The sequence below is a fragment of the Hyla sarda genome, chromosome 1 (assembly GCF_029499605.1).
Source record: "Hyla sarda isolate aHylSar1 chromosome 1, aHylSar1.hap1, whole genome shotgun sequence".
Classification (NCBI taxonomy): Eukaryota; Metazoa; Chordata; class Amphibia; order Anura; family Hylidae; genus Hyla; species Hyla sarda.
This window is the reverse complement of record NC_079189.1, coordinates 433140172-433160537: the sequence shown is the minus strand read 5'-3', so window position 1 is coordinate 433160537 and position 20366 is coordinate 433140172. Positions and strand designations below refer to the sequence as shown.

General features: G+C 42.9%; 1 protein-coding gene across 7 annotated transcripts in view; it reads right to left on the bottom strand.

Moving 5' to 3' along the window:
* Positions 1-20366, bottom strand: part of SFI1 (SFI1 centrin binding protein) — a 175550-nt gene that overhangs the window by 34820 nt on the left and 120364 nt on the right. For all 7 annotated transcript variants that reach the window (XM_056530373.1, XM_056530334.1, XM_056530384.1 and 4 more), the window contains 12 exons: positions 16874-16976; positions 16709-16805; positions 16474-16634; positions 13545-13619; positions 13357-13431; positions 13109-13285; positions 10973-11196; positions 10768-10878; positions 10499-10679; positions 10156-10297; positions 5836-5974; positions 4152-4263 (listed from right to left, as the gene is read on the bottom strand). In XM_056530373.1, coding sequence (XP_056386348.1) covers positions 4152-4263; positions 5836-5974; positions 10156-10297; positions 10499-10679; positions 10768-10878; positions 10973-11196; positions 13109-13285; positions 13357-13431; positions 13545-13619; positions 16474-16634; positions 16709-16805; positions 16874-16976 — 1597 coding nt within the window. The remainder of the gene's footprint in view (positions 1-4151; positions 4264-5835; positions 5975-10155; positions 10298-10498; positions 10680-10767; positions 10879-10972; positions 11197-13108; positions 13286-13356; positions 13432-13544; positions 13620-16473; positions 16635-16708; positions 16806-16873; positions 16977-20366) is intronic.

Below are 20366 nucleotides of genomic sequence, written 5' to 3'. Positions count from 1 at the left end.
CACAACACTATGGAAAGTATAAATATTGCCGCTCCTAATTGTGCGTTGTGCCATATAGTAAAGCACATGAAAAGCATGCTTCTTCACGGTCACTTAACGTGTTCGTTTTGCGGTTACATGAGGCACTGCATGCATTGGTCTTTATTCTTAAAGTAGTCATTAATTATAACTTTTTGTGAATTGGGACATTTAAACTTGATTTTTTTTATTCCAGTCTAAATTTAGTAGGAGTCGGAGTCTGTGGATCGTTTGCTGACTCCAGGTACCCAAAATTTCGTCCGACTCGACAGCCCTGTAGAAATGGGTGGGTGTGGTGTCCCCCCAATGAAGGATACGAGAAAGAGATTTTACGGTGAGTACACAAAAATCACCTTTTCTCGGTCGCTCTTCATTGGGAGACACCTTACTGATGGCACGTACCAAAGCAGTCCCCTAGGGTGGGAAAAACAGAAAAAAGAATCAGTCCCGAGACTGAACTCACGTGTCCACAAGGCCTGCGGACAAGCTCCCAGGTCAGAGATCCACTAAGCCCAGAAATCAAGCTCCCGGAAGATCCTCTGTCCAAGGAGATGGACTAGGAATCCAAAGGAAGGGCCGTCCTCTGTATAAACCCAAGACACCTGGGTCATATAGAGAGAAGAAACCACCGGGAAAAAAAGAAGATGGAATGTTGCTATGGAAAGGTCCGGTGCATGAGAGCAAAGACCTGCACAGCTGCAGACCCAAAAACTCCTGTCCCAGGGGACCGCCATGAGCACCCAGAAGGCGACAATAGCCATATTGGTGTGATGCAGATAGCCTGAACGTCCTCACACCCGGGAGGACATGGACCCCGAAGGAAAAAGGAGTGGCAAACACCCTGAAAAGGGGGGGGGCATCTCGGATACCGGAGAGACCAACAAGTAAATTGGAGATGTAGAGTCACCTGGAAGATGAACCCCTGAAGAGTAAGGAAAACAGACGTCCGCAAAAACTCTCCAGGCAACAAACTTCTATGAAGAAGTGAAGGCGTGCCGAACAGAAAAGACCGCCCGACTAATGGGACCACGGAGGAGTCTTGGCCGGATCACTACACATGCCCAAGACCCAAACCATCACAAAAACCCAAGGAACCGGAAGAGCCGCCTAAAGAGCTGAGACTCTCATGGTCTTACAGTGGACATCTCGCACCAGCAGTGGGGTATCGGAGAGCCAGCCGCAGACGCGGCAGTTGTGAAAAACAGGTTAGACTACGGTCTGGCATAGTGATATCAGGTACAATCCATGCCCTGCAGGAATATTTCTCTGGAGATGTGGGGATCCGGAGCACTAGCCGCATATACGGTAGCCAGTGGAGAAGGGAAATCACCTAGCATGACATGCCATGAACACCCCAAGGATGGGTGGTCGGCAGACCTGACAGATTAGGAATCCCAAAGGAAACCTCAGCGTCTGCCAGAAACACAAAAGAGCTTGCACATGACATGGCACTCAGTGGTAGGAGGGAACAGACTGCTAGAATATATCCCCCGGTATGTTACAAGGGAACGTGAAACCCTGGCAATAACCCGCCGTGGCGATCTGCATATATACAATATACCATAATGTGGCTGGAAGGGAGCATGGAGCGCAGGGAGGCCTTCGAAGTGCTTCCCGCAGAACCTATGTCTCTGCAGTCAGACAGAAGCCTCTGGAGCAGCGATGGCTCCTAGCAGCTTGCTATAGAAGCACCTGCCAAGCCGCCACACAGCTCTGAGGTAGGGGAAATAGCGGGCCCCTTAAGCTCCCGCCGGGCTACAGCCTCAGGAGCCAGAAGAATTTCCTAATGGAGTGCCCGCAGCGGGGGAAGTGGGCAGAGCTAGAGGCCCATACCACACTGGACCCTGCCCCCAGCAGCACGAGAGCAGGAGAGGGGGGCTACCTGCCCTCCCAGTTTGCGTGGTAAGATGGAAAAGAAGGGCAAAGCTATGTGCCACCATGATTTCCCCCCAAAATCACGCCGGCTGAAGCACCCCCCCGCCTGAGGTCACTGCTGCAGCTGGCAGGACATGAAGAAAGTTAAAGTTGGACGCATGGCCGAGAAAAAGTTCCTGGTAACTCCCCTACCAAAGTCATTAGATGCAGCCGAAGCTGCATGAATGAAATAGCAAGGGTTAACCCCTCACTGCACGGACCCCAAAAAGCAGCCCCAGAATAGGCATGAATAAAATAGCGAGTCTTAACCCCTCACAGACTTGACCCCAAAAAACAGCCCCAGAACAGGGGCATAATACCACTGCTCGTTCGGGGCAGTGGGGAAAGGGGGGGGGGGGGGGTTGCATACTCACCTAAGTGGCCCCATACTCACCCAAGATGTCTTCAGCCAGTATTTTAGTCACCTGCATCATGCTGCGACTTGCAGGACGAGCAGGGAAGATAGAGGGACCTGGACCCTAGGTGCAACCCCTTTGCGCTGGCCGTTGGCGGGAAGGGGTTACCACTGCATTTTGCTCTATGCCCCATGCTCCTTAGCCACATATGGGGGAACAGGTAGTAGCGCCATGCTCCTGAACCCCCACCTGAAAAAAAGGAAACAAAAGTGAGTAAAGAACTAAACAGCCCTTACTAGAAAATAATAAATAAAAAAAAGACCAGGTCTGGGGAGCTCCCTGACCTGTGTTTTGCCTCCTTGCTGACACTAGCTAAAACTGATTACCTCACTGCAGGTTGGCGGGTATATCCTGCCAGGGAGGAGTAGATTTTTATTCCTAGTGTCAGTGCCTCCTAGTGGCAACAGCATATACCCATCAGTAAGGTGTCCCCAAATGAAGAGCGAACAAATGCTGGTGTTTCCCCATACTAATTTTCACAAGCGGTAAAAGGGAAAAAAAAAGTACGGAAATACCCCATATGTGGACGCAAAGTGCTCTGTGGGCGCACAACATGGCTCAGAGGTGAGAGTTTCAAATTCATCATAAAATTTTGGAATTTTTGGCCCAAAAATTATGCCAGTATCGACAAAATTTACCACTGACATAAAGTTGAATATGTCACGAAAAAAACAATCTCTGAATCAGAAAAAAAAAGTAAAAAGCATCCCAGAGTTATTAATGCTTAGTGACAGTGGTCAGATTTGCAAAAAACGCTGTGGTCCTTAAGGTGAAAATGGGCTTGATCCTTAAGATGAAAGGGGTTCTCCACCATAAGGTGATTTTAGCACCTACCTGTCAGACAGTAATGGACATGCTTAGGAAGGATCTGTGCTTGTATTTGGGTTAAATGGCTGTGTTGCGAGATTCCCAGAAAGCTGTGGCTTTTTTGTGAACCTCAGTATTTTCTGTTGAAGTTTTCTTTTTTACTACAAATCCCAAAATTACACTTTCCTACCTCCCACACATCAGCCACCCCACCCATTGAACAACAAACAATCTAGATTAAATGAAAAAGGTCAGTGCTTTCTAATCAGGGTGCCTCCAGCTGTTCCATCCATTGAAGCAGGCAGGCTCCCTGTCATCACCTGACTAGTGATGTCAGGTCTCTGCTGCATTGCAACCTGGGAAATACCCGAGACAGGAGCAATTTCGTATGCTGTTACAAGATCAGGTACTGACACTATATTATGAACTACAATAACTTTACAGCCCCTGTAGCATAATCGAATAAAAAAAAAAAAAAAAAAATCCTGGAATACCCTTTAAAGAGTACCTGTCATCAAACCATATTTTCTAAACTAACTCAGATTATATTCCCTAACTACTCCTAACATCCCTCCTGCCCATAAATTTTTTTTCCAAGCTTTAAAAAGTTATGTATCATACCTTTCCCATTGCTCACATTGTGTGAACTCCCGGCATGAGAAAGTGGGCGTTCCCCAGCAGGCACATAGTCACTGAAGCCTGTGAGAGCTGTGCCTCGCCATGCCCCACTCACTACCTGAGTTTGGTCTCCTGCGAGGTTGGGAGGAGACCAAACTAACAGTTTGACTTGCACAGAGAACAGAACAGAGCCACCTAGTGGACGTTTTTTCAATCACATTAAAAACAAAAGGTTAAGAATTTTAAACAGAAAGTAAATAGCAAAGTGTCTTATAATTACATAAGGAACAATATATTAAAAGTTTAGTATAGTGACAGGTACTCTTTAATACTAAAGCCAAAATACTAGAATATGACTTAAGAACGATCACATTCTACCTGTTGGAGTTCTCTGTTTACTTCCTGGGCTGTTATCTGTTCTTCAGAGTCCACAAGAAGGCCAACAGCATCCAACCATCCTCTTAACACCAGTGCGTGCTTGTGCCAAGTTCTTTCAAATAAGAAAATATTGTTGAATCGCAAAAAAATAAATCAAATCAAAGAGTACAGGTTACATTGGAGAGCAGGACGCCGCCAGTGATGATAGCTATTTCGCATGCTGGGCGTACATCCTTAGACATGGAAACTGTTTCTATGGCCCTAGTTTTAAGCAATACCTCTGCTAGCTAGAGAACTCCAGTTTAATTGACTAGGAATTTTTCTTGATGTTGTGATGCAAACTATCAATTATCATCTCTGAACCAGAGATGTTATTGGTACCTAGAAGGAAGCCCCCTTTTCCTTAAAGAGGTACTCCAGTGAAAAACTTTTTTTTTTTTTAATCAACTAGTGCCAGAAAGTTACTTCTATTAAAAAAATCTTAATCCTTCCAGTACTTATTAGCTGCTGAATACTACAGAGGAAACATTTCTTTTTGGAACACAGAGCTCTCTGCTGACATCACGACCACAGTGCTCTCTGCTGACATCTCTGTCCATTTTAAGAACTGTCCAGAAAATCCCCACTGCAAACATATTCTGCTCTGGTCAGTTCCTAAAATGGACAGAGATGTCAGCAGAGAGCACTGTGCTCCAAAAAGAAAAGAATTCCTCTGTAGTATTCAGCAGCTAATAAGTACTGGAAGGATTAAGATCTGTTTAACTTTCTGGCACCGGTTGATTAAAAAAAAAAAAAAAAAAAGTTTGCCACCGGAGTACCCCTTTAATGATTTTCCCTAGCTTAGAGTCAAACAGCAAGGCCAGTCAAGTTGGAGCTGATTCTTTGAAGGAATATGCCCTGGATATTGTTTAAAATGTTGAACACTGGTGTAAAAAAGTTGCAAAAGTTTGTGCAAAATGTAAAAAAAAAGTTGCAAACTTTAGAGCAAATGAACAATTACTCAATTATTGCGACACAGGGTAGTATTAGATAATGTACAGGTTCTTGTGTATGCCTTGCCTTGTGCTTACCAATTTTAGCTGATGTGGCAGGAATGGTTTTTCCGGCTTATTGATTTCCCCATGAAATGATCTTAAAAGGCTGCCTACATTTCCCCTAAATCCTCTGGCTTTGGGGGTAGACTCTCATCACTGCGGTTCCGCTAATGATATCACCCTGTAGCTTACAGAAATCAGCTGACGCAGGACAGACCATTTACCAGTTACAGTAATGAAACTCAAATGCAGATATCTAAAAATGCAGTTGGGACCCGGATAACTATTCCTTGGGGTGGGTCCTGTTGACTGCTCTGTGCAGTCTGGTTTACGTGACGCATCTCTTCCAGTACACTGCTAGAGTAAGACCCGTCAGTCGAGCCGACCTGAGTGCGCAGAAATTCTGCCAAAACTCTGTCCAAATTCCGCAAAACTGCTTTTCTGTGTGGAATTTGAGCAGAATAGCAGAAATTCTGCCAGGTGAACATAGCCTTAATGAGGTTCTGTGTATGTTACTGCAAGTGTCTAGGCACACTTTTTCCTCTGCCCAAAAAAATATTACTAATCACCTGCTATTATGTCGCAAGGTAGCTAAAGGTAAAAATACTTGTTTTTCCTTCTGTACAGTGGCCTACATAACAGCAACCTACCTTAGTTCCTGCTTTTGGTTCCGGTACTGCTGCAGAATATGCTGAATTTCAGAAAGTTCCTTTTCTAAGGCAGTTGCCTCTGTCACTTCTGTTGTCAGTAAATCTTTGTTCGCTTGAAGATCTGCATTTTCTAGAACATCTGCATTTTGAAGTCACACAGGTTTGTCATATCTTACACATGCCAAATAATTTTAACCCCTTAAGGACCGAGCCCTTTTTCACCTTAAGGACCAGAGCATTTTTTGCACATCTGACCACTGTCACTTTAAACATTAATAACTCGAATGCTTTTAGTTATCATTCTGATTCCGAGATTGTTTTTTCGTGACATATTCTACTTTAACTTAGTGGTAAAATTTAGTGGTAACTTGCATCCTTTCTTGTGAAAAATCCCCAAATTTAATGAAAAAAAATGAAAATTTAGCATTTTTCTAACTTTGAAGCTCTCTGCTTGTAAGGAAAATGGATATTCAAAATAATTTTTTTTTGGGTTCACATATACAATATGTCCACTTTATGTTTGCATCATAAAATTTATGAGTTTTTACTTTTGGAAGACACCAGAGGGCTTCAAAAGCGATTTTGAAATTTTTCACAAAATTTTAAAACTCGCTATTTTTCAGGGACCAGTTCAGGTTTGAAGTGGATTTGAAGGGTCTTCATATTAGAAATACCCCATAAAAGACCCCATTATAAAAACTACACCCCCCAAAGTATTCAAAATGACATTCAGTAAGTGTATTAACCCTTTAGGTGTTTCACAGGAATAGCAGCAAAGTGAAGGAGAAAATTCAAAATCTTCATTTTTTACATTCGCATGTTCTTGTAGACCCAATTTTTGAATTTTTGCAAGGGGTAAAAAGGAGAAAATTTTTACTTGTATTTGAAACCCAATTTCTCTCGAGTAAGGACATACCTCATATGTCTATGTTAATTGTTCGGCAGGCGCAGTAGAGGGCTCAGAAGGGAAGGAGCGACAAATGGTTTTTGGGGGGCATGTCACCTTTAGGAACCCCCTATGGTGCCAGGACAGCAAAAAAAAAAAAAACACATGGCATACCATTTTGGAAACTAGACCCCTCAGGGAACCTAACAAGGGGTAAAGTGAACCTTAACACCCTACAGGTGTTTCACGACTTTTGCATATGTAAAAAAAAATATTTTTTTTACCTAAAATGCTTGGTTTTCCAAAAATTTTACATTTTTAAAAAGGGTAATAGCAGAAAATACCCCCCCAAATTTGAAGCCCAATTTCTCCCAATTCAGAAAACACCCCATATGGGGGTGAAAAGTGCTCTGCTGGCGCACTACAGGTCTCAGAAGAGAAGGAGTCACATTTGGCTTTTTGAAAGCAAATTTTGCTCTGGGGGCATGCCGCATTTAGGAAGCCCCTATGGTGCCAGGACAGCAAAAAAAAAAAAAACACATGGCATACCATTTTGGAAACTAAACCCCTCAGGGAACGTAACAAGGGGTTAAGTGAACCTTTATACCCCACAGGTGTTTCATGACTTTTGTATATGTAAAAAAAAATTTTATTTTTTTTTACCTAAAATGCTTGTTTTCCCAAAAATTTAACATTTTTAAAAAGGGTAATAGCAGAAAATACCCCCCAAAATTTGAAGCCCAATTTCTCCCGAGTACGGCGATACCCCATATGTGGCCCTAAACTGTTGCCTTGAAATACGACAGGGCTCCAAAGTGAGAGCGCCATGTGCATTTGAGGCCTAAATTAGGGACTTGCATAGGGGTGGACATAGGGGTATTCTACGCCAGTGATTCCCAAACAGGGGGCCTCCAGCTGTTGTAAAACTCCCAGCATGCCTAGACAGTCAGTGGCTATCTGGCAATACTGGGAGTAGTTGTTTTGCAACAGCTGGAGGCTCCGTTCTGGAAACAGTGGCTTACCAGACGTTTGTCATTTTTATTGGGGAGGGGGGCTGTCTAGGGGTATGTGTATATGTAGTGTTTTTTACTTTTTATTTTATTTTGTGTTAGTGTAGTGTTTTTAGGGTACAGTCGCATGGGCGGGGGTTCACAGTAGTTTCTCGCTGGCAGCTTGAGCTGCAGCAGAAAATTTGCCGCAGCTCAAACTTGCAGCCGGATACTTACTGTAATCCTCCGCCCATGTAAGTGTACCCTGTACGTTCACATTGGGGGGGGGGGAAACATCCAGCTGTTGCAAAACTACAACTCCCAACATGTACGGTCTATCAGTGAATGCTGAGAGTTGTAGTTTTGCAACCGCTGGAGGCTCCGTTTTGGAAACCGTGACGTACCAGACGTTTTTCATTTTTATTGGGGAGGGGAGGGGGGCTGTGTAGGGGTAAGTGTATATATAGTGTTTTTTACTTTTTATTTTATTTTGTGTTAGTGTAGTGTTTTTAGGGTACAGTCGCATGGGCGGGGGTTCACAGTAGTTTCTCGCTGGCAGCTTGAGCTGCAGCAGAAAATTTGCCGCAGCTCAAACTTGCAGCCGGATACTTACTGTAATCCTCCGCCCATGTAAGTGTACCCTGTACGTTCACATTGGGGGGGGGGGGGGGGGTGGGGAACATCCAGCTGTTGCAAAACTACAACTCCCAACATGTACGGTCTATCAGTGAATGCTGAGAGTTGTAGTTTTGCAACCGCTGGAGGCTCCGTTTTGGAAACAGTGACGTACCAGACGTTTTTCATTTTTATTGGGGAGGGGAGGGGGGCTGTGTAGGGGTAAGTGTATATATAGTGTTTTTTACTTTTTATTTTATTTTGTGTTAGTGTAGTGTTTTTAGGGTACAGTCGCACGGGCGGGGGTTTACAGTAGTTTCTCGCTGGCAGTTTGAGCAGCGGCAGAAAATTTTCTCGCAGCTCAAACTTGCAGCCGGATACTTACTGTAATCCTCCGCCCATGTGAGTGTACCCTGTACGTTCACATTGGGGGGGGGGGGGGGGGGGGGAGAAACATCCAGCTGTTGCAAAACCACAACTCCCAGCATGTACGGTCTATCAGTGCATGCTGGGAGTTGTAGTTTTGCAACAGCTGGAGACACACAGGTTGTGAAACACCGAGTTTGGTAACAAACTCAGTGTTTTGCAACCAGTGTGCCTTCAGCTGTTGCAAAAGCTACAACCCCCAGCATGTACGGACAGCGGAAGGGCATGCTGGGTCTTGTAGTTATGCAACAGCCAGAGGCATACTACATTGGCTGGGGATGCTGGGGATTGTAGTTATGCAACAGCTGGAGACACACTGGTTTGCTACTTAACTCAGTGTGAGTTCAGCTGTTGCAAAACTACAACTCTCAGCAGTCACCGACAGCCAACGGGCATGCTGGGAGTTGTAGTTATGCAACCACCAGATGCACCACTACAACTTCCAGCATGCACTTTAGCTGATTGTGCAAGCTGGGAGTTGTAGTTCTACAACAGCTGAAGGTACACTTTTCCATAGAAAGAATGTGCCTCCAGCTGTTGCAAAACTACAAGTCCCAGCATGCCCATAAGGGCATGCTGGGAGTTGTGGTGGTCTGCCTCCTGCTGTTGCATAACTACAGCTCCCAGCATGCCCTTTTTGCATGCTGGGAGCTGTTGCTAAGCAACAGCAGGAGGCTGTCACTCACCTCCTGCTGCTGCTCAGGGAACAGGTCAGTCCCGCCGCCGTCGCTCCTGGGGCCCCGATCCCAACAGGGACGCCGGGGATTGGGGTCCCCAGCACCCGGGGTGCACGTCCCGCACCCGCTCACGTCCTCCGGAAGAGGGACGGAGCGGGTTGCGGGAGTGACACAGCAGCAGGCGCCCTGACTGGTCGGACGGGAATCCGGCCGATGAATCAGGGCGATCGTGAGGTGGAACCAGTGCCACCTCACCCCTGCTGGCTCTGGCTGTTCGGGGCCGTCTATGACGGCCCCGATCAGCCAGTAATTGCGGGTCACTGGAGACCCGATTGACCCGGAATCCGCCGCAGATCGCTGGACTGAATTGCCCAGCGATCTGCGGCAATCGCCGACATGGGGGGACATAATGACCCCCCCCTGGGCGATATGCCGGGATGCCTGCTGAATGATTTCAGCAGGCATCCGGCCCCGGCTCCCCTCCGGCTAGCGGCGGGGGCCGGAAATGCTCAGGGCGTATCCATACGCCCTCGGTCCTTAAGGACTTGGAAACGGGGGCGTATGGATACGCCCTATGTCCTTAAGGGGTTAAAGTTACGATCGCACTTTTTATAGTGTTCTGTATACTTTTATAGGCCTTTTATAGGAGGAATTGTAGCAGAGTGGAAAAAGTATCTATCCAATTTGCTGACATATTGCACAAACATAATCTAACATTTTTATTTACCTAAAGTAGAGGGAGGGTTTGGTATGCTTCTGCCCTGTAAGAAGTCAACTGGTGATAGCAGCCGACTCGAATAATCAGAAAAAGGTTTAGAGCATGAATAATGTGCAAGCCGAAGATCTGCTGGATAACACATAAGAGTTTTCTGTTGAGGAGGACAAAAAACAAAAAAAATAAAAGTATCAGTACTAGAAATGTACAGTGCATATACTATATCATAATCTTCAATAGCATCTTTCCTTATAACTGATCTACATAATGTTTTTGACTAAATTCTGAATATGCGTCTCCTTTGCACACTATAGATTGCATTATACAGCATTCTATCGCTTTTCTGCCTACTCACAGTATCCGCTTGCCTTTCAAGCCCTGGAATGACCAAAGGAGGATGTATTAATGCTGCAGCCGATGGTGCCTGGTGTAAATTAGTGACTTGAAAAGATGCAGGATTAGCAGCGTTAGTTGTGATTTTGGGTTTCATTTCCAGCTCAGATGAACTTTGCATACATGAAGAATGGTTCTCAGCACTGTTTTAAAAAAATAATAATAATTTGTAGAATTATTTAAAATTCTTACGTAAAAGTCCAGTATCAGAAAAGAAGGCATTCTGCTCACATTGTGTTTCCTGCTTCAGCAATCACTGCTTCAAGAAGACCCTCTCTTTCCAAGGACTGTATCAAAAAGTCTGGAGTTCGAGGTTTTAGACGGTCTCTCCGTGAAGCAAGTCTAGAACCAGAACATAAGTTAGTACCTATATTGTAGCTAACAAAAATTGTAAGGATTGCAGCTCTCTCTCTCTCTCTCTCTCTCTCTCTCTTACATTGTGCTCAGGGTGGGTTCAGCCTCACAAAAAGGTGCAGTGCTAATTTTGTGAGTAACAAATTTAGCAGGTGTGCTGCACAAGTCTTCCTGGGATTGCACGTAAGTAATTGGTAACTGAAAAGTTACTTTCTTCTGTGGAAGACTTTGCGGATACTTCTTGAAAACTCTCTCTTTCCAAATCATAGCACAACGACGTACTGCCAAATTCTGTAGATGCACCTCCTAGATGAGACATTGCAAAAAAAAATACAAAACTTATTAACTCTTAGGGAACACAGCAATTTATTTCATTTTTGCAAGGTGGGGGAGAAGCTTGGTTTCCCTACCCACTTTTTATTAGCCATTAATCATCAAAACCTTCAGGGCTTGTTTTATGCATTACCAATTGTACCTTATAACGACATCACTCGTTTTATAACAAAAAGTATGGTGAAGCCAAAAAGGGGGCAAAATAAAAAAAATTAAAACAATTTGCAACTTTTAGAGGTTTACATTTATATACGCTTTATGGTTTCAATGACATTTTATTTCTGTAGATCAACACGATACCCAATTTTTTAAAGGTTTTGTTTTGATGGGATTTATTTTTTTATATGCGACCAAAAAATAAGCAATTCTGGACTTTGATATTTTTTTACATTAATGCCATGCAGTTTCATTAAAGGAGTAGTCCAGTCCTAAGGATAGGGGATAAATTTCAGATAGCGGGGGGTCTGAGTGCTTGATCTCCTGTTCGGGGCCCCAGCAGCCTGCGGGAAGGGGGCGTGTTGACCACCACACGAAGCGACGGCTGACACCCCCCCCCCCCCTCAATACAGCGCTATGGCAGAGACTCAGACTGCCGAAGGCAGCGCTCCGGCTCTGACATAGAGTTGTATTGAGGGGTCGAGTCAGCTGTCGCCTCGTGCAGTGGTCAACACGCCCCCTTCCCGCAGGTTGTCAGGGCCTCGTACAGGAGATCGCGGGGGGCCCCAGCGGTTGGCCCCCCCGCGATCTGAAACTTATCCCCTATCCTTAGAATAGGGTATACGTTTTTCAAGACTGGATATCTCCTTTAACCCTAGATTTTAATAGTTCTGAATTCTTAGCTCAAAGCAATATCACATGTTTATTTTTGTTTACATTAGCTTATTTGAAAAATGAGAAGAGGGAGGTGAATACATTTTTATTAGGGAAGGGGCAATCGTTGCTGTCATTGTGTCTTCTTGATAAAGCCACACTCCAATGGCGAAATAAGTAAGAGTTAGGCAGTGTTTCTGGTTTAAGCAGCACTCTTTTTGTCTCTAAATCAAACCTTAAATCATCACTACTTTAACAGGGTGCAATACGTTAGTGGCTGCGGGCATAGTGTTTATCCACAGCCTGTGGTGCAAAACAGGTCTGTGGTCAAAGTGACAGACAAAAATAGTACTAGTCACCAATATTTTTGGAGTTTGTTTGTGGCAGTAGTTGGGGATATGTGCAATGGGATCATATGGTTGAAGGCAACAAATATCTCTGCAGGATTTAAAAGATACAGACTAAAGTAATGCCCACTGAGGTGATACTTGCCAAAATACTACTGACAAACAATTGAGTATTTTTTGTTTGCAACAGTCAGTGGTTGTCCGTCCAGTGTCTGAATAGTATCACTATGTTGCCCTCACCTTATCATAAATATGTGAAAATAATAATAGAGACTAAAGACATTGGGGATTTAATCACGATTTTGATGCTCCCCCAATATTTTAAAACCGTATTACAATAAAGCCTGCAAATAAAATGTTTTATTTGCAGACACATGATAAAGAAGGTCTTTGTAACCCTCTGGGTTATATAGTGTTGTAAAAGGTACTGTAGACACAGCTAGACATATTCTATTAAAAGGCGGGGTATTTTTATAACAATGTAATTGATCGGTGATACAATCATTGATCCACAGAACAGAGGTGGTATGCATTTACTCAACCATTTCTATTAAAGAATATGAGATATATGTAGAGTGGCCATCCAGAGTCACCTAACAGCTTATAACTGAAAACTGCTCCAATTCTTAAAACTGCACAAGGTCTCATACTCAAACCCACACCCAGTCGGACTTATTAACATATCCAGTTGATTTATCTATATGGAGGAGAAATATACATTTACCTACCTTAAGCTGATTTTGGGCAGAAAGCTGAGATCTGAAATGCTTCATTCCTGACATGAACTGCAAAATTCTTGTGACTCCTTCTCGTAGGAGGTCGGTTCGATATAAGTCAACTGCCTTGGCAAGACGCTGTTTTTTTCTCTGACACTCGTGAACATATGCCAACCAGTAGTCAAACACCTAAAAAAGAAAAATGTATTAATCTACCATACATGTGGTCGATTTATTACTCTACTTGAATAGGAAAATACCTTTCCCTGCAGGTTGATAGACCAGTGCCACAGGGCTTGTACTGTCTGCTTATCTTCCTGCCTTTTCTCCAAAAGCTGTAATATATGCATAGGTATTAAACATATTTCCAAGAACAGCATATTTGACATCAACAGACTAGCCCACACTGTACAAAAAAAATGAAAGTCTGTAAATTAATGCACTTTACCAAATGGTGCCATCTCCTCAGATGATATTGGCATATCCTGCGTCCAGAAAAGACAATCTGCTGCCGCTGAAGAAGCTGTGCAAGTAGATAAATAATCTATAAAATTCTTTTTTACATAAATCAAAACTACAAGACTTCAACCCCTTAAGGACGAAGCCCATTTTGGCCTTAAGACACAGCCATTTTTTGCAAAACCTGACCTCTGTAACTTTATGCATTAATAACTCTGGGATGCTTTTACTTATGAATTTGAGTCAGAGACAGTTTTTTCGTGACACTTTAAGATAGTGTTAAATTTTCATTGATACATGCATCATTACTTGGCGAATAATTCCAAGATTTTATAAAAATTTAGCATTTCTAACTTTGAAACTCTGTAAGGAAAATGGTCATACCAAATAAATTATATATTGATTCCCATATACAATAGCCCTCATTTACTAACATGATCCTGACTCTTTTTATCAGTTTTCCAATTACTCAGTATTTTTTTAACCCGACTAAAGGGGCATGGTTTTCATAATTAGGGGCGTGTTCCCGACATTTTCCTGAAAACCAGACATTTGTATTTAAAAGCCAACCAAAAAAAAAAAAATTGTGAACTACTGAACCTGAAAACCTGACAGCCTTGAGGTGTGGGAAATCTGTTAAAAAGTGTGGGCTTTTTTGAAAATCCTGTTACTTTGTCCCCTTATTAGCTTTAAATATTACATTTAAAAAAGGTTAATAATTTTTATAAAATTTTAATTTTTATTTATTCATTTTTTTACTCTTTGCTTTCATTTACTTTTTTTATTTTATTTATTTATTTTTTTTTTTTACTTTTTGAATTTGAAAATCTGAATTTTTCAGGCCTGTTCAGTTTGTAGTGGATTTGAGAGGTCTTTCTGAGAGAAATCCTCCCCCAAAATGATCCCATTATAGAAACTGCACCCCTCATTGTATTTAAAACACAGAAACTTTGTTAACCCTTTAGGTGTTTAACAGGAATAGCAGCAAACTGGAGAAGGAAATAGTGTTCTTGTAGCTATATATATAAATTATTATTTTTTTTTTCCCATTTTTACAAGGGGTAAGTAAAAATGAGAAAAATGCCCCCCCCCCCCCAGATTTGTAACCCAATTTATCTCGAGTGAGTAAAGTGGCTCAGAAGGGAAGGAGCAAATTTGGGATTTTGGAGAGCGAATTTTGCTGAAATGGTTTTTGGGGGGCATGTCACATTTAGGAAACTCCCATGGTGCCAGAACAGCAAAACAAAAAAAACACACACACTCACACACTATTTGGGAAACTAAACCACTAAAGGAATGTAACAAGGGGTACAGTGAGCCTTAACACCCCACGGGTGATTGATTGATTGATTTTTTTCGCTAAAATGCTGGTGTTACCTCAAATTTTCTCAACAGGTAATAGAAGAAAAAGTCCCCCAAAATTTGCAACCCCATTTCTTCCGAGTATGCTAATACCCCATATGTGTTGGCTGTCTGGACATGCTGGGAGTTGTAGTTTTCCAACATATGGAAGGCCACAGTTTAGAGACCACTACACAGTGGCCTCAAAACTGTGGTCCTCAAGATGTTGCAAAACCAACTCCAAGCATGCCCAGACTGTCTGGGCATGCTGGGAGATGTTTTGCAACTGCTAGAGGAGATCACTTAACACCCCCCCCCCCCCCCCAGCATCTCCGCAGCAGCGGCCAGACCTCCACACTCCCGCTGCTCCCACCACTGCATGTGTACACCCGATCGCTGATTCGGTAAAGCAGATGGATTTCAGCTTATTAAACTGCGCAGTGCCGCGGGAGCGCACTTTTACTGAATGTTACACACAAAAACACACACATTTTATTTATATATATATATATATATATATATATATATATATATATATATATATATATATTTACACACAAACACACACACGGCATTCTGAGGGAAGGGTTATGTGAAATTACTGAAATGCATTAACATCTCAGATACAAAAGCTCAATAAACTTGTCTGAGTTAACTGAATGTAAATGCTCTCCCATATCTACTGATAAGGCTTTGTTCACACGGGCATCTAGACCCGTCCAGTTCTTCTCCCGTCAAAAAAAAAAAACGAAAAAATAAATAAATAAAAAAACGAGAAAAAATAAAAAATAAAACAGACAATAACTGTTCCAAACAGATGTTATCTGTTTGGGTCCGTTTGGATCCGTTATTGTTCAGTTAATAAACCGAAAAAAAAATTTTTTTTTTTGTTCTGAGCATGCTCAGAAGTAAAAATGGATTTAAAAAAACGGGTTGAAAAAGCGGATGCCAACGGATGACATTAAAGGCTCATCCCTTTTCCATAGACTTCAAATATCTATTTGCGCAGACAGGTGCGAAAGGATGTGAAAGGATTGTAAAAAAATCCCATTGACATCAATAGGATTATTTTACAACAGTTTGTAATCTGTTTACAAGCAGCAACAAAGGAACCTAAACTGGGAAAAAAAAACAACAGGGACAGAAAGACGTGTGAACACACGTGAATTTGTCAACTTCATCAGGAAACCTTTAAAAGCCAGAGCACAGGTGCTGGCTGGACTTGTAGTCTATGGTGTATTTTATCATTTTACTAAAAAAAATAAAAAAAAGTAAAAAAATTTTAAATTTAAAATGTAAAAGCTAAAAAAGTATTGGTTAGAGGACCTTCAGGAAGACAACCCAAAACAAAATGTTAACATGAAATAAGCTGCTAAATATTGTATCTGGTTTAGCGAAATTCAACATAATGTTGCAATTCAGTTTTGGAAACAAGTGATTGATTATTAGACCTTCTGGGTTATCAATAATGAAGTTCTGCTATTTGCTGCTATTTAGGACTTCAGGATTAAGGGATGGTGACGATTTTCTTTTCCCTTTTTAGACATGATTGCTACATAATGTATGTTACCACGTACCATTTTTCTTAAACATAAAGCATGGTACACTTTCCACTTTTTGACAAAAATCTTCAATAATCTACTTCCATGATGCTTTGCAGCAATCTCCATCTTCAGTCGTTCTCCCTTGGTAAATTGACTGTGCTCTCTCCAGTATAAAAACAGGCGGCAGAGTTTTCCTGAAGTATGGAGGGGCAGTAAATCAGCAGTGGGCTGTATTGCATTGGATTTCAAAACTTGTTCTATTTCTTACCTTTCTGCAGGCATCCAATTGCCACTTTTACTTCTTTGGAGGTTTGTTCTCTGCTACACGCCTGAATATTTGCAGTCTCTCTCCACGTTTGCAAAACCTGTTAAATAAATGAGTGAATGGAATTGAACAAACTAATAGGCATAGATCTTTGGTGTGAATATATACCTGTTTTAGTATCCTATTTCTATGGTGATTATCTGCAATGTTTGTCTGCATTCTTTCTCCAATCTGAGCAGTCACTTGGTTCTTCCAGGTATTAAAGGCAGCTCTAAATATAAAATACACATTTACATGAATGGTAACTTTGCTTTGTGATTCCTAAGAACATTACATGTTTATTTAACACTAACAGGTTTTCCATGTCTATAACACTTAATTGTCAAAGCTTACTAGGCCTGTATGTTGCATCATGATCAAGCCCCCCCCCCCATAGTTTATGAAATTTATACTTTCATATGTCTACTTTATTATGACAGCAATATATATATATATATATATATATATATATATATATATATATTATTTTAAAGGACTAACACTGAAAATGTATTAGAAGCCTAAAAATGTATTAACATTTTCAAAGTTTACCCCGCTATTGGAGCTCCACCATACTCCTCAAAATGACATCAATATGTGTAAACACATGCAGGGGAAATTTACTTCATGGACCGGTTAGTTCATACATTTTTGGGGTAGGCCCCCTTAGTCATGCGTACCAGGTGTGGGAGTGGAAGGATTAAATACCTAACCGTTCGCTTTTTTTTTTATGATATATGAACAGATAAACCTGTTGTGGGACGCAGGGCGCCCGGTGAATTCCTGGCATTAAAGGGGTACTCCGGAGAAAAAATTTTTTTTCTTTTTTTTTTTTTAAATCAACTGGTGCCAGAAAGTTAAACAGATTTGTAAACTACTTCTATTATAAAAATCTTAATCCTTCCTGTACTTATTAGCTGCTGAATACTACAGTGGAAATTCTTTTCCGTTTGAAACACAGAGCTGTCTGCTGACATCATAAGCACAGTGGTCTCTGCTGACATCTCTGTCCATTTTAGGAACTGTCCAGGGCAAAAGGAAATCCCCATAGCAAACATATGCTGTTCTGGACAGTTCATAAAATGGACTGAGCTGTCAGCAGAGAGCACTGTGCTCATGATGTCAGCAGACCGTTCTGTGTTTCAAAAAGAAAAGAATTTCCGCTGTAGTATTCAGAAGCTAATAAGTACAGGAAGGATTAAGATTTTTTTAATACAAGTAATTTACAAATCTGTTTAACTTTCTGGCACCAGTTGATTAAAAAAAAAAAAAAAAACTTTTTCACCAGAGTGCCCCTTTAACCCCCGAACCCAAGCCTGGATGCGCTATGGGGGAAAGGAGAGGGGCTGAGCTAAACTCCGTCAGAGGCGCAAAATTACGCCTATTCTTGCCCATCAGGACGGGAGAAGAGAGGAACTGCGGGTGTCCTGTAAGACACCCTGGGAAAAGGGCCTACCCTCCAGGAAAGCAATGCTCATCACTGCTGGAGCGGAGGGGAAGGGAGAGGGTCGCAGCTACGGAAATCCTCTGTACGCTGTGACAAGCACCATCGGCACTCTCTGCTGAAGCAGTTAATCGTGAGCTCTGACAACTCGTCGCACAGCTGCACTAAGCCAGCAGCTGTGTACAACCTGCGGTGACTGGGAGTGCTGGGAAACGTGAACTAACCAGGAGCGGTGAGCAGTGCGCAGTAGGAGCGCTTGCAGCTCTGAGGCCAGGGAGGGTGACAGTAGTGCCTGGCTAGACAGGCTTCCGCTGAGCTGGAACATGGCCCTGAAACAGGGAGTCAGAGGAGGGAGACATCCTCTGACATCCCTGGTACCGTTAACAACTTCTGCAGTGCCCTAAGCCTGGAAGGCTCGCTGCAGGAGGAGGGGTGGAGCTAAGCTCCGTTCATGAGAGGCACAGAAAGGCAGTGAGCTTTTCCTGTCCAGCGCTCCAAAGACCACGCCGACTGAGGGGGAGAGAGTCATCCTTCAGCTAGTCTCCAGATTCCCACACAGAGCATGGGGAGGGTGGAGCTACTTGACACCATTATGGGTCCTGCTGACCAAAAAGCGCCGGAGATCCAACCAGCTGAAGTAGATAAAATAAGCAGCAGAAAGTATAGGGAGCCACTGCAAAATCTGGCGGCTTCCCTTAGACAGAAACGGGCGGCGGGGGGAGGGGATGATATACTCACCCGCGGTCTTCTTATACTCCCCCAGCCTGCTTCAGCCAGCTTATGGCCAAGCTACAATCATACCAGGCTAAGATAGCGAGGCGAGAAGGGGCAGTGGTGGACACGGACCCAGGGTACAACTCCAGGCGCTGGCGAGAAGGGGTTAACAGTACAACTCTATGTCTGTGCCCCTTTGTCACATATGGGGGGGGGGGGGGGAACAGGTAGCACCATGCTCCTGAACCCCCACCTGAAAATGAGAAACAAAAGGGAGGAAAAAAGCTAACTAAATAGCCCTTACTAGAAAATAATTTAAAAAAAGACCAGGTCTGGAGAGCACCAGACCTTTGTCTTGCCTCCTACTGACACTAGCTAAAACTGATTACCTCACTTACAGAGGGCAGGTATATCCTGCCAGGGAGGAGCTGACTTTTTTTTTCCCCCTAGTGTCAGCACCTCCTAGTGGCATGGTCTCTGTGTCCCCCAATAAAGAGCGGCCGAGAAAGAAGTAATTTACAAATCTTCAACAGTATAATCAAGATGTTCGGCACTGCTTACTTCTGTACCTATGGCGGGCGGACACTAGTCGCTATTGCGGCAATGGACTAGGCGGTGCTCAGACACATAAAAGACGTAACCTTGGTGTACTTGATAGAAGAATGAAAAGTCGGCACTCACCGGTACTTCCAGTTCAGCATTATTTATTGCACATACTCACAGCCTGATACATGATCAAAGGGAGGACAGCAGATGGTAACGGGGGGCATCACAGAGAGGCGACACCGATGTTTCGCACTGATTAGTGCTTCGACGGGCCTGTCTCTGAACCGGAATGTGTCATCTTTTATACAGGTGCATGATTACCTACACCAAATCACCAATTCTTACACCTTGTGACGTTAAAAAGAGGGAGGTTGCTATTTCTAGCTTGCTCCTACAGCGATCTTGCTCATAGTTCAGACCTGAAACCTAAAGTCTCTGAAACCTATTAGAAGCATATTGAGACATCAACTTTATCATTGAGTCCAAGGACTCCTGTTGCCTCAGTGGCTAAAATCCAGTGCGTCTCTCTTCTCAAAAGGTTTTTATCTGACTTTATTCCTGGTTTTGCAGTAACTTTTTCTAAACCAGCGAACCTCAAAGACTCGTGACTACCTCCGTGGGCTTCCATTATATGGGAGATGAATCTGGGAGCTCCCTTTTTGGTGCGTAGAGAATAAAAGTGTTCTCTAATTCTGGCCCACAATTGTCTGATCATCTTCCCGATATAATAGAAGCCACATGGACAGAAGATAACACATACTATATTTTTGGATTTACATGTGATGAGCTCTTGGACAGTGTGAGTTACTGAACCTATCCTGAATGTTCTTAAACCTAAGTTGTATTTGCAAAAATTGCAATTCTTGCATTGAAAATTCCCTACTGGTACATGATCTGTTAGCCAAGAAGTTTTTCTCT